The sequence below is a fragment of the Falco biarmicus genome, chromosome 7 (genome assembly GCF_023638135.1).
Source record: "Falco biarmicus isolate bFalBia1 chromosome 7, bFalBia1.pri, whole genome shotgun sequence".
Classification (NCBI taxonomy): Eukaryota; Metazoa; Chordata; class Aves; order Falconiformes; family Falconidae; genus Falco; species Falco biarmicus.
Genome location: NC_079294.1, coordinates 66,862,730 through 66,875,010, shown reverse-complemented (window position 1 = coordinate 66,875,010; position 12,281 = coordinate 66,862,730). Strand labels below are relative to the sequence as shown.

At 44.9% G+C, this 12,281-nt stretch overlaps 1 protein-coding gene across 1 annotated transcript in view; it reads left to right on the top strand.

The window, feature by feature from the left end:
* The window catches only part of CHSY1 (chondroitin sulfate synthase 1), a 78,048-nt gene extending 69,124 nt beyond the window's left edge, over positions 1–8,924 (top strand). Inside the window, exon 3 of the mRNA XM_056346637.1 lies at positions 5,450–8,924. Within this exon, the coding sequence (XP_056202612.1) occupies positions 5,450–7,042 (1,593 nt within the window). The 3' untranslated portion in view covers positions 7,043–8,924. The remainder of the gene's footprint in view (positions 1–5,449) is intronic.
* Positions 8,925–12,281: the final 3,357 nt, after the last annotated feature.

Here is a 12,281-nt window from a genome sequence, read left to right as displayed (position 1 = left end):
TATCGTATAAGAGCCAATTGTGTTGTACAAAATAAAGCTCTTGCTTCAGAACATGCCTGGAGTTATTGCACTCAGAGGTCGCAGTATATCACAGCTGGATCTGCCTCTGCTTCTCCAGCAGTCTGCTGTGGAAATTTTGAGTAGGCTGTTTGGGATGTCCAGCTGATTTTCTTACCCCTTTCTAGCTTATGAAACAAAGTAAATGCGAACCAGTGGTACGTGATGAAATTTGTGCGAGAAGTAACTCATCTGAGGAATCACATCGTTTAATCACTCTGCAGAGCTCGGGGCTTTGCTTGTCAGCTGAGAGGGAAGTCTGACCTCCCGGTGCCGAGTGGTGTTTCCTGCATTCTTTCCTGTAGTGGCAACTGGGGAGGTTACAGGAATGATCGAGTGGCCAACTTCACTGGAAATGAGTGTTTATCCATTACTTCCCCGTGTTTGTCTCCACCATAATAATTCTGCCTAAGAGTGACTTCAGTCATGTCAGTGGTTAGCTGTGGGATCACTCGTAAAGCATTGGGATTTAAAATGAAAAGATCATCGTTAATAAGAACCCTGAATACACAGAGTTGTATCCAGGGGAGGTCACTTCGGTCTCCCCCCCCACCATAGGCAAGTCAGCAGTAAGACCCACTGCTCCTTCCCATGGGATCTAGGTGCAAAATATTTTATCAATTTACCTATATCAGTAATTTAAAAACCAGAAAACTGCTCTGTTTTGGTTAATCGCTCCAAAGTGGCAAAGCTGTGTTAGTGCAGCTACAATTATTTCATACAGTTACTTGGGATGTGGGTAAAAACATCTTTCATTTCACTTCCAACCAACCAACAGGAGTTGCCCCCTTGCACTGCTACAGCTGCATCTCTGGGAGGAGGAGCGAGGCGGAGATGCGGGCGAGCATCCTGCAGTTTTGGCAGCAGAGCTGTGGGGCAGGGTAGGGGCTGTTACTCCCACAGGAGAGCAGCGCTGCTCCAGCTGCAGAGGGGGACCTGCATGCATGCTCATCCTCCCCCCGAGGTGCTCGGGAGTTAGGTGACATTAGCCATCTTTCGAGCTTTTAATTAGCTTGGCTTTGTATTTAAAGCACATCTAGGGCATTTTGAAGCCTGCCATACGACATGTCTTGTCCATGATTGCTTTTCACGAGGCTTGCGGGGCTGCGTTTTCTGGGCTGTGGTAGTACAATCTGGAGCTGTGAGAGAAAGCCCTCAGGGGCTAATCCGTGGCTGCGGGCCAGTTTCTGCATAAACTGGTCTTATTTTTAAAGTCCATTTTCTCCAGTACACTTTTTTTGGCCTGCAAAAGACTTCTTCATTTAAAACGAAGAACGTAACACTCTCTCCTTTCAGTTGGTCTTTTGGACACGAGCCAGTAGTGCCCACAACAGCTGTACCACAGTTTAAACATTCAGTCTCTAATGGTTTGGGGAACATTAGGGTTTTTAAGGCTTCAACAGGTCTAGAGTAAATAGTTGTCAATAAAGAGTAGCTCTTCTTTGTATCCCTACGCTCTCAGTGCTCTGCACTAGAATAAAGCATGCTTAGAATATAATCATTGCAAAATTAATACCCATGAAAGGTTCTTTTTTTTGAAAAGATTCATAGAGAAACCTGTTTCACTAAAAGAAGAGTTTGCAAGAGTTCAACTCACAAGAGTCTGGTAACAGGCATGGGGAAGTTTGCACGTAATGTCTGTTAGAGACGTGCATGTTCTGGGCTTGTGTCTTTCCCCAAGTGTGTGCTTAACGGCTGCTACGTGGGGGGAATAAATTACAGGTATTACTTTCTCTGTCATCTTCTCCCACCCACCTACTAATGATGTACACAAGAGATAATTAGGAATTTTTGTCTTCCTTATGGCTTGCCAGTGTTGCATGGAATCAAAAGCCCACAGGTGCTAATAGGTAATGTTTAGCAATAGTGTTTTGGACCCAGATGAGGTAGAAACTACTTTAGCAGTGATGGGCGATAGTCAGGCGTTGTCCTTGGTAGTGACTGAACCCAGTGCCGAGGACTAGCACTGCCCTAAAGATTTAAGCAAATTAATGTTGGTAGACCTGTCAAACTGCATGGAGGGAGCTGCTCATTTCTTCCAAGTTTTGTAGATGTGGGTGAGAAAACACAAATCCGTGTGGGGCTCCTTATTGTGAGGGAAAACCCGCGGGCTTCGCAGTGCTTCGGTGGCATTGGGCTGGTATCTGCAGGCACCTCAGCCCAGGAAGGGTTAAATTGCTCTGTTGGCCACTTGCCGCTTGGACTTCATTTACAGCACTTCATGCCACTGCAAGAACAGTTTGTATAGTCGTTGTACTCTCTGTAGGGAATCGGTTAACTCCTTCTGATACCCTTCCCTGTGTTTCCTTCTGGCGGTGGCGTGGGGTGTACCTTGGTTCCTGGTGGGGGACCAGGGCTGCAGGACGCTGGCACGTCCCCTGCCCGCTGCAGCTTGCTGAATGTGAGGAGACAAGAGGGATGCTGGAGTAGGAGAGGGGGAAACTTCCTTGGAAAAACAATGAAAGTGCTAGCCTTGCAAGGCATTCTTCTGAAAAATAGGATTATATAAAAGCCTGGCTGCTGTGGTGCTTCTCATTAGTTGTACTGCAGGGCTGGCCAGAGCACAGCATTTGTTACAGTTGTCACCTCTTTGGCTGGAGCAAGGTGGACGTTAATAGATGTTTCAGTTGTAAATTGCTTTGTGTTGAAGCACCAGTAAAGTCTTGCTGAGATCTGTTTTATTTTCAGTTCAGTTTTCAAAGTTAGCTGGTGTTTGGAAGAAGCAAGAAGTAGTATTAAAAGTTCAGAAGTTAACCAGCCTCGCTGAGAGGTTACTTCTGCATGGCAAGCCAGAGCTTTAAAATACGCTTGTTAGTTTTATTTAGGGCCATTTGCTCAGGGTTCATATCTTTACTTCCATTGGGAAGTTTCATAACATTTTCCTACCCATCGGTATTCTATTAAAACGTTGTTGTGTAATCAAAAAGCCTTTCTGCTTTTCATGGTTTTGTCTTGTAGCGGATTCAGAATGCCCTAGATGGCAATTCTGGAATAAATGCATTCAGGCTGCGTGGTCTTGATTTTGTTTGCTTATAAATTCAAAACAAGATTTGAAATTAAGTCCTATTGTCAGTTTTCCTTTATACAATAATTGCCTAATGATGTGATTTAAGAATTTTTATCTAATGTGACAATACTCCTGGAAAAGTGTGCCTATAGTTGTCTCGTAGTTAAAATGCCAGTGAAATCTGTTACTGTACACATTTAATACTTCTAGTTCTATACATACAGTGTTAGAAAGGATAGATCAGTGGAGTCAGTAAAAATGTATGTGGGGTCCTACAGTGTCGGACTGGCCTTGCTCTTGCAGTGTGAGCCCTCCATTCTAATAAATTGTGCTTACAGGTCTGGCTGTAATGAGTGTGATTTGAGGTCTCCTAGAGCCCTTAACAGAAGCAGCAGAGGTTCAAAGTGTGGATAAAAAGTAAAGTGTTACTAGAGGAAACAATACAGGGATACAAATTAAGGACAGTCTTTGGGTGAGTAGAAAAACATGCTTCTTGGGAAAGGCGAGGTGCGTTCAATCTAGGCAACGCTGGTGAATATAGGATTGGATCAACTAACCTCTGCCCGTAGCGCTCCTTCAAACCTTGCAAGACTTCTGAGGGATATACATCTCGACAGGCAGCTCACCTGTGGCTTGCCAAGAGGCCATCACCAAGACGTTCTCCTTTGGCTGCGCTGCTCTGTGGGATCTATCTAATAAGAGACAGCCTCTGGCCCGAATTGCTCACAGACAGCACGAAAGCAGCAGGAATCACTCGGGGGAGAGTGGGCAAGAAGGTGAGCATGAGCAGGAAGGGAGAAGGGGTCAGGGATTGGTGACGACCCATGAAGAAAATGGCCTTTCTTCCTCAGTCCAGCTGAAATTCCTCCCTCCCTTCTTTGTAATGAATTACATTTTCAGATTAAACCTCGTGCTGCCCATTTCAAGTAGACACAGCTTGCTCCTGTGCCGTCCGCAGCGATACGCTGAATTTCAGGTTTCAGTATGCGCCCATCTGGTTTGTTAAGATAGCGGCAATTAAATCCAGGTGTAAGTTTATCCCTTAGATTCGATGTCTGTCCACAATAATGGGAAAAATGCAACTGAAGGCCTAATAAAACAGGATTTCTGCTGGGTCTGAACAGCTGGTAGAAGCATCACTCGTGCTGTCTGTTAAAGGGAGGCTTTCTGTGCTTGTGACTTTCCTTTTAGTGCTCTGTTTAATTGCCATCGTATTTGAATCATTCTCTCTTCTGTTCATCTTTTGGGTTTTAGCTCTTTGCTAATCTTCATAGCCTTTTTACTTGTGCTTTATTGACTGCATTACCTACAGCAGATTCTGCTGCCAATAACATAGATTGGATCCTGTATCGAATGAAATTGTCGTGTCAGCTCCTCTGGCAGGTTAATGGAATTTTTGTTGTGACATGGAATGAGCCCGTGAGCTTTTAAAATGTCCATTATCTAGGCTGGTATAGAACTTCAGCCTTGAGGTTGGGTTTTTTTCTCTAGGTTTTGGGGCTTTTTTCAGCTTATTTTCCACGTTATCATCCTGGTTTGCACATGCCTTTTATTATATCAGCTATTGCCTGAGCTACCGAGAGCTGTAAAACTGGTTTGCTTGCTTTTCTCAAGTCGTAGCTTTCCGTAAGGCTTGTGAATCTAATCTTGGCTCACTATCTTCCGTGTTTTGAAATAGCAATTTCCACTTTAAGGATGTTTTTATTCTAGTGTACATATGCATCGTGTATTACCTGCCTTCTGGAACTACTGCTAGGAATCTCAGGTGCATTTTACTTTCTATTGACATTTTAAAATTAGAGAGGAACTGTAGCTTTGCATTGCAGCACTTGAGATAACATATTTGGCATCTTGACTAAAACATTCCGCAGGCTGGATTTTTAATGCCTAAACAGCATTTGGGTGTAACGGAAAAGGTGTCGTCATACTTGCTTACTATGTACATGGCATCCTTTGTTATTGTTCTTTATTGTTATTATCATTATTATTAAAGCCCATGGGAAGCAGATGAATAATAGGAGTTTTGTAGTGAACGCTGAATGGTTTATTTTTTCCTGGTGATGCTGTGTTGTCGTGAAAAAATGAGCTTACAATCCACTTACTGCTCTGTTGTTGGACCAACGGTGCTATCTCTAGGATGGGCTGTAGTAATCCTGAATCCACGGTAGATGTTTCTTTCACCAGTTTACAACGAATAATCCTCTTAATTTCCTTGAATAGAAGCTGGTATTGCTACAACCTGTGCCTAAACCCAAGAACAGCGTATTCGGAAAGCCTTCTGGCCCTGCAAGCCAGGAGGAGTTTTTCTCCCCGAGGGGGCTGCGTGGGCTGACTTTCACAAGGACAGCGCTGCCGAGGTGCTAACTTCTCCTTTCTCTCTTCTAGATGCAGCAGCTGTTTTATGAAAATTACGAGAAGAACAAAAAAGGCTATATCCGAGACCTGAGGAACAGCAAAATACACAGGGCTATAACGCTGCACCCCAATAAGAATCCCCCGTACCAGTACAGACTTCACAGCTACATGCTGAGCCGCAAGATAGCCGAGCTGCGCCACCGGACTGTACAGCTGCACCGGGAGATTGTCCTGATGAGCAAATACAGCAATACAGAAATCCACAAGGACGACCTGCAGCTGGGGATGCCACCCTCCTTCATGCGATTCCAGCCCCGCCACCGGGAAGAAATCTTGGAGTGGGAGTTTCTTACGGGAAAGTATCTGTATTCGGGTGCCGACGGGCAGCCCCCTCGGAGAGGCATGGACTCTTCTCAGCGTGAAGCGTTGGACGACATCGTTATGCAGGTCATGGAAATGATCAACGCTAACGCTAAGACCCGGGGGAGGATCATAGATTTCAAGGAAATACAGTATGGCTATCGCAGAGTAAATCCGATGTACGGAGCAGAGTATGTTCTTGACTTGTTGCTTCTGTACAAAAAGCATAAGGGGAAGAAGATGACCGTCCCCGTCAGGAGGCACGCGTACTTGCAGCAGACGTTCAGCAAGATCCAGTTTTTGGAGCACGAAGAGATGGATGCCAAAGAGCTGGCCAGCAAGATCAACCAGGATTCTGGATCCTTGTCTTTCCTCTCCAACTCGCTGAAGATGTTTGTTCCCTTCCAGCTCAGCAGATCAAAAGTAGAGAGGAAGGAACTCAAAGACAAGAAGATCAACATCCTGATTCCTCTCTCGGGACGTTTCGACATGTTTGCAAGGTTCATGGGGAATTTTGAAAAGACGTGCCTCATTCCAAACCAGAACGTCAAGCTGGTTGTCCTGCTTTTCAATTCCAACTCCAACCCTGACAAAGCGAAACAGATCGAGCTGATGAGAGATTACCGCTCCAAATACCCCAAGGCTGACATGCAGGTTTTACCAGTGTCGGGGGAGTTCTCAAGGGCACTGGCTCTGGAAGTCGGATCTTCTCAGTTCCAGAACGAGTCTTTACTTTTCTTCTGTGATGTTGACTTAGTCTTTACCACAGAATTCCTCCAACGGTGTAGAGCCAATACAGTTTTGGGTCAACAAGTATACTTTCCCATCATTTTTAGCCAGTATGATCCAAAGATTGTTTATAGTGGAAAAGTTCCTAGTGACAATCATTTTGCCTTCACCCAGAAAACAGGTTTCTGGAGGAACTATGGCTTTGGTATTACCTGTATTTACAAAGGTGATCTTCTTCGAGCAGGTGGCTTTGATGTCTCCATCCAGGGTTGGGGCCTTGAAGACGTAGACCTGTTTAACAAAGTCATTCAAGCTGGCTTAAAAACTTTCCGAAGCCAAGAAATTGGAGTAGTCCATGTGCATCACCCTGTTTTTTGTGACCCTAATCTTGATCCAAAACAATACAAAATGTGCTTGGGGTCCAAAGCTTCAACTTATGGGTCCACACAACAGCTGGCTGAAATATGGTTTGAAAAAAATGACCCAAATTTTGGGAAAAGCAGCAATACTAATGGCTCAGTGAGGACAGCCTAATGTCCAGCTATGCTGGAAAAGACTTTTTTTTAATTATCTAATTTATTTTTGGGAAAATGTTTTTTGATAATTCACTTTTAAAAGACCACACAGGATATATTTTAGAAATCATCATTGTTTTCTTACAAAGCGCTCGTTTTGAGAAGAACAAGGCCGTTGGTTTTTTTGTTGTGTTTTTGGTTTTGAACAAAACTGTGATCAATATTTGCCTTCAAACAAAAAAAATTGTTTAAGCATTATCTGACCGATGAGCGGAAATCTGACTTGAATTAGAATTTCCTTATGAAACAAAAGATTGTTTCGTACCTTTTCCGTTGCTGTCTTCGTTGCTGGGATTCTGTAAATTGGGACCTGAGCGTGCAAGCCAAGTGACAAAATGGTGTGTCTAAAATGTTTTGTTGTGACTGCTACCGTGCAAAGATTCTGCTTCTTTTATTAAGGATAGCCATTATTTTTTAAGTTGCGTTAGAACAAAACGAATGGGTGTGGCGCTGGTAAAGGTATTGATCACAGGAGGGTGGTTTTTTCCAAATGGCTGATTATTTCAGTTTAAAAATACACTTCCACTTATTATGGCCAGGCGACTTCAAGGGAGGGAAGAAAGTAAGCACAACCTGCTAGCCAGTTAGTCCTCGTAGAAATTTTTGTCTTTTGTATTTGGTCCATATATATGGATGTCATGTTTTAAGAATCCGTGGTGGGTTCTGTGTGTTGTCCTCAACCGCTGTGCTGATGTGATCAAGAAATGCTGAAGCATCGTGAGGGAGGGGAAGAGGACGGGAAATGTGAATCTCTTGCAGCAAAGCGACAGTACGCAACGAACAATTAGAGATCCCTAACGAGAACTTTGAAAAATCTCCTATACCGAGTGTACTGCACCTGATTGCATTGATTTTGTTCAGTCGGTTATGTGATGTTAATGGGAACAATTATTACATTTGATTACTAGTTTTGTTTTGGGATTATTTTTTTCTGTATCTGATAGACTGTTAATTTATTTAATATCCATTGTTTTAGGTTCTTGACCTTTCCTTGAATATCTGTTAGTCTTTTTAATATTTTATATATATATATATGTGTGTGTAAATATATATATATATATTAGGAATGTATTGCATCTTCTCTCTGATAAGGTAGTGTACATCATACTTGCAGTAAATGATCTCCAAAGATTACTTTCTAAAATATTTTTTCATGGATCTTTTTTCCCAAATTTCTTTAACGTTTTTGGAATGACTTCAGCAAGCGTAGGAATTTTTTTGGTGTTCTAAGCGGAACTGGGGATGGGGAGGCCGAATACAAGGAAGGTGTGATCCCTATGAATTAACACCTAGCAAGGTAAGAGAAAATACACAAAATAAAGTGCCTTAAAGCCAGAAAGGGAACCCTTTACACTGAGATTCAGACAGTGAATGGACATTGTCGTTGAAGCAGATGATTTATTGGGACGTACCTACCTGTAAATATCTTGCTCAGCAGAAACAAAAAATAAAAACCAGCGAACAATATATTTTTCTATCGTATCCTCCAGCACCATTTTGTCTCATTGCTCTCAGTTCCACTTTGCCTACTCTTTGGGAAGTGGAGACTCGTGAAGGAACGGAGAGAAACCGATGCTTAGGTTGTTGCCATGTTTGAAGGGATGTTACGGAGTAATTGCTATTCCAGTAGAAGAAAAAACCATTGTTTACACGTGTATGGAATATGAACTGCAACTAGTGTAGAGTCGATGTCTTATAATGTTCATCGTTTTTTGGTGACAGTCCCAAGGATGTAGGTACTTGGATGGATTCAGTGCATGGAAAAGCTTCTTTTTTTTTTTTTTTTTTTTTTTTTTTTTAAGACTTGCTTCTAAGATGCAATAAAGTTTTTTGATTTGCAATCGGAGCTCCTCATGTCGTCTGCCTCAGTCCGTATCTTTCCATACAGCATGGGCACAGCCGCAAAGGCAAAGCAGTTGGGGGAAATAAGTCCAGGTAAAAGGATCTTACAAAGGGGTTTGACCTCTGCCTGGTGTTTTGGCCTGGAATAAACTTAATGCCGCATACCTTGGCTCTGGGGAGAGGGAGAACGGATCCGTTCATCAGACTCTGGTGTCCGCTGCCGTTGCTGCCTGCGCTGACAAGCTGCGTGATTCCGTGGGGCAGCTGGTCGGCTCTAACACAGGGCTTGGACTTTCTCCTCGCGAAAAGATTAAAAGTGCTTTTGTTGTCTGAAAACTTCCATAACTGTACATTTAAAATGCATATGATGACAAGGCTGAATAATTTCATCATGTTTTGTGTATTTGAAGCACAGTAAAAATAATTATTGTGTCAAGCACTTATTTTTTAATAGCTCTGCCTGTTTTATCACAGTTGTTCAATATTGGTGTGAGGCTTTTTTATGTAAAAATTAAGTCCCAAAGCAAAAATTGTAGGGATTACAGAAGTGTTTCTTCACACAAGGGAAAAGGGGGGGGGGGAAGCGACTGGCATTTGTGGCTGCAGAAAAGAGCTTGAAGAATATGAACCCTAAAGAACCATACCAAAAGAAGGAGAGGGAGGGGGAAGGCCTGTACTTATACTGTATTTATTAACATTTATGATTATGTAGGACTTTTTTTAGCCCATAACAGCCGATAAAGCAGGATGCACGTAAATGGAAAAAGCTGTTTAATGAAAAGCACCCACCTGGTACTGGGTGTTTGTCCGCTCGGTTGCCACAGTTCGGATTCAGTTACCAAATCTGTCCAGCATTAAAAGCATGTTTTACACCAAGCTTGCAGGCGACTCTTGAGGGCCCACATCTTAATTGACCACATATTTTATGGAGTCACAACTTAAGAGTAATCCATTTTAAAGTTAAATTTTGAATTATAACCATCTGTGATAAGGTCTAACCTTATAAAACCCATTTTATACTAAAGTAAGTGGTATTTGCTGCCCAAGTTGTAAGGAGCTTGACCAGGTGGAAGTCATCGGCTGGCAAGTGCTAACCCAGCCTCTGACAAAAATCCCTCCTGGGGCTGGAACGTTTCATTCACAGTTTACTCTGGTTGTTTGGTTCAGAGAGAAGTTTGCTTCGTGCCGAGGAGCCAGTTGGTGTTGGAAAACCCGGGAGGGTTTGCCTCTGGTCCATTAAGAAAAAAACACGGTGTGAGAAAAGGAGAGATGGTGTCATCCTAAAACTGAAGAACGTGGTGACCCAGAGTCATTTGCTGAGGTTTGCTATATATTGAGATGCTTCTTCATTAAAACAATTAAAAATACAAAACACTTCTTTCCCTCGTTCTTCCAGTGTACGTAACTCGTGCCAGATGCCGCGCTGATCGTGGGCACGCTCACAGCAACAAAACGCGCGCAAGCAGAGCTTTGCAGCCCTTCGGCACTTGGGTTTACACCCTGCCGCTTTTTCGGACGCCCATGGGCGCAAGCTCTGTCGTCAGAGCTCAGAAACACTTTGCCATTCCTGTCTTCCCAGGGCTTGCCGCGAGAGACAGCATCACACCGCAGTGTCTCACCCATGCTGGCACCGCTGGCTGTGGCTGGTGGCTCGTGCTTGGCAGGTTGGTGGCTCCGCAGGGCTCTGGGGGTCCCTCGTGTCTGCTGAGCCGCAGCCACCTCCCGCCAGTGGCTGGCGAGGGCCCGTGTTCTGAGGGACAGATGCAATGACCCGTCCCCATCCTCGCCTTTTGGGTATCTTTGCTCCCCAGCCCCACATTGTTTGTCAGGGACTTGACGTCCCCACCCTGATGCTCCCCAGGTCTGATCTCTGGCAGTGACCGTCCCCAGGGGTTGTCCTCCAGCAGCCTGACGGCTGCTCAGCTCTGGGGTAGGTTATCACCAGCAGAAGATGGAGCTAATGAACAGGAGGGGCGGAGGTGAACTTCGGGGGCACCTGCAAAGGAGCCTAAAGCCAGCCTTGGTCCTGCCTTCTGGTAGGGACGTTCGTGGGGCGGGTTGGAGAGCCTCGTTGTCCCAGGGTGGGCTGCCAGGGGGAACGGCCAAAATTCACTGTAAGCCTTGAGCTGGGGCGTCTGGAGGCTGCACTTAGCTCTTTGTTCATGAACGTTCATCAGTCACTGGAGTTAAATTGCATGTGAAACTTCAGGCAGAGGCAACAGCAGGGGAGCCAGATTTATTACCGCTGTTCTCTAAAAGCACTTCCCTCCGACAGCTCCTTTCCTTGCTCACGGCTCGACGATGGCAAAAGGAGGCAACAAGCCAGGGAAAGCGCGGAGCCGGGAAAGGCGGCGTGGTACTGCTGGTGACCGTCGTGCTCGATGCGGCTGTTTACAGGTTAACTAGATGTGACTTTGCAGAGTCACAGTCCATGGAAGGATTTCAGGGTTTGGGAATTTAGGCACAGTGGGGTTTTATTGCCCTGAAAATCCAGTGACCAGCTCCAGCCTCCCTGCAGCTTCCCCGAAGCCGGCTGCACGGCTCCTTTCAGCAAAATCAGCAAGTCAGTCCCGCTGACCCCAAATCTGCTTACTCTGAACTTTTGTTGAAGCTCTAACTTTACATTGCAAATTATTAGCCTAAGTCATTTCGCATGAATACTTGCTAAAAATACTCCGCTTGCACAGCCAGCCTCACTCGAGAGCTTTTTGGGAAGAAAATCTTTCAGAAGCATCAAAAATGGAGAGCAGGGTAGTGCCCTGCCTGGGGCAGATGCTCCCAGGTCCCACCGGGTTCCTCCTCCTCCGCTCGGGCGCTCTCTGGGCTGGGGGGACACCGCCCACCTTAGGCCCAGTTTTAAACAAATGTTTTTGTGCCCAGGTCTGCACTCGCCCAATGTGAGTCGTTGCGCTGACTGGAGCAAATTCAAGGGGTTTTTGGTCTCCTCCGTGGGGCATGGGCAGCCTTGGAGACATCCCAGAGTCCCCAGCCAAGGCGTGTTGAGCTGCAGTGCAGCCACATCCCACGAGGTATCCTCTCCCGACTCTTTTACTGGATTTCACCTGGCTGCTGCTGCCAGAAGCGCTTTTATTCCTCACGTCCAAACTGCGCCTGACACTTGCCCAGGTGCAAGAACCCATCCACATCTTTTCCGAGCTCCAACACCCATCTCCCAGCTCTCCTCCAGCCCATGAATCTCTACCACCCTTTAAATCACATTTATGAGCGGGGTGAAAAAAAATGAATTAACATCAGAAAAATAACAGACTGAATACAGGGCTGGCTGTATTTACTTTCACACTCTAATTCAATAAACCCCTCAACTTTAATTGACCTGAATCGGCTCCAACATTTCC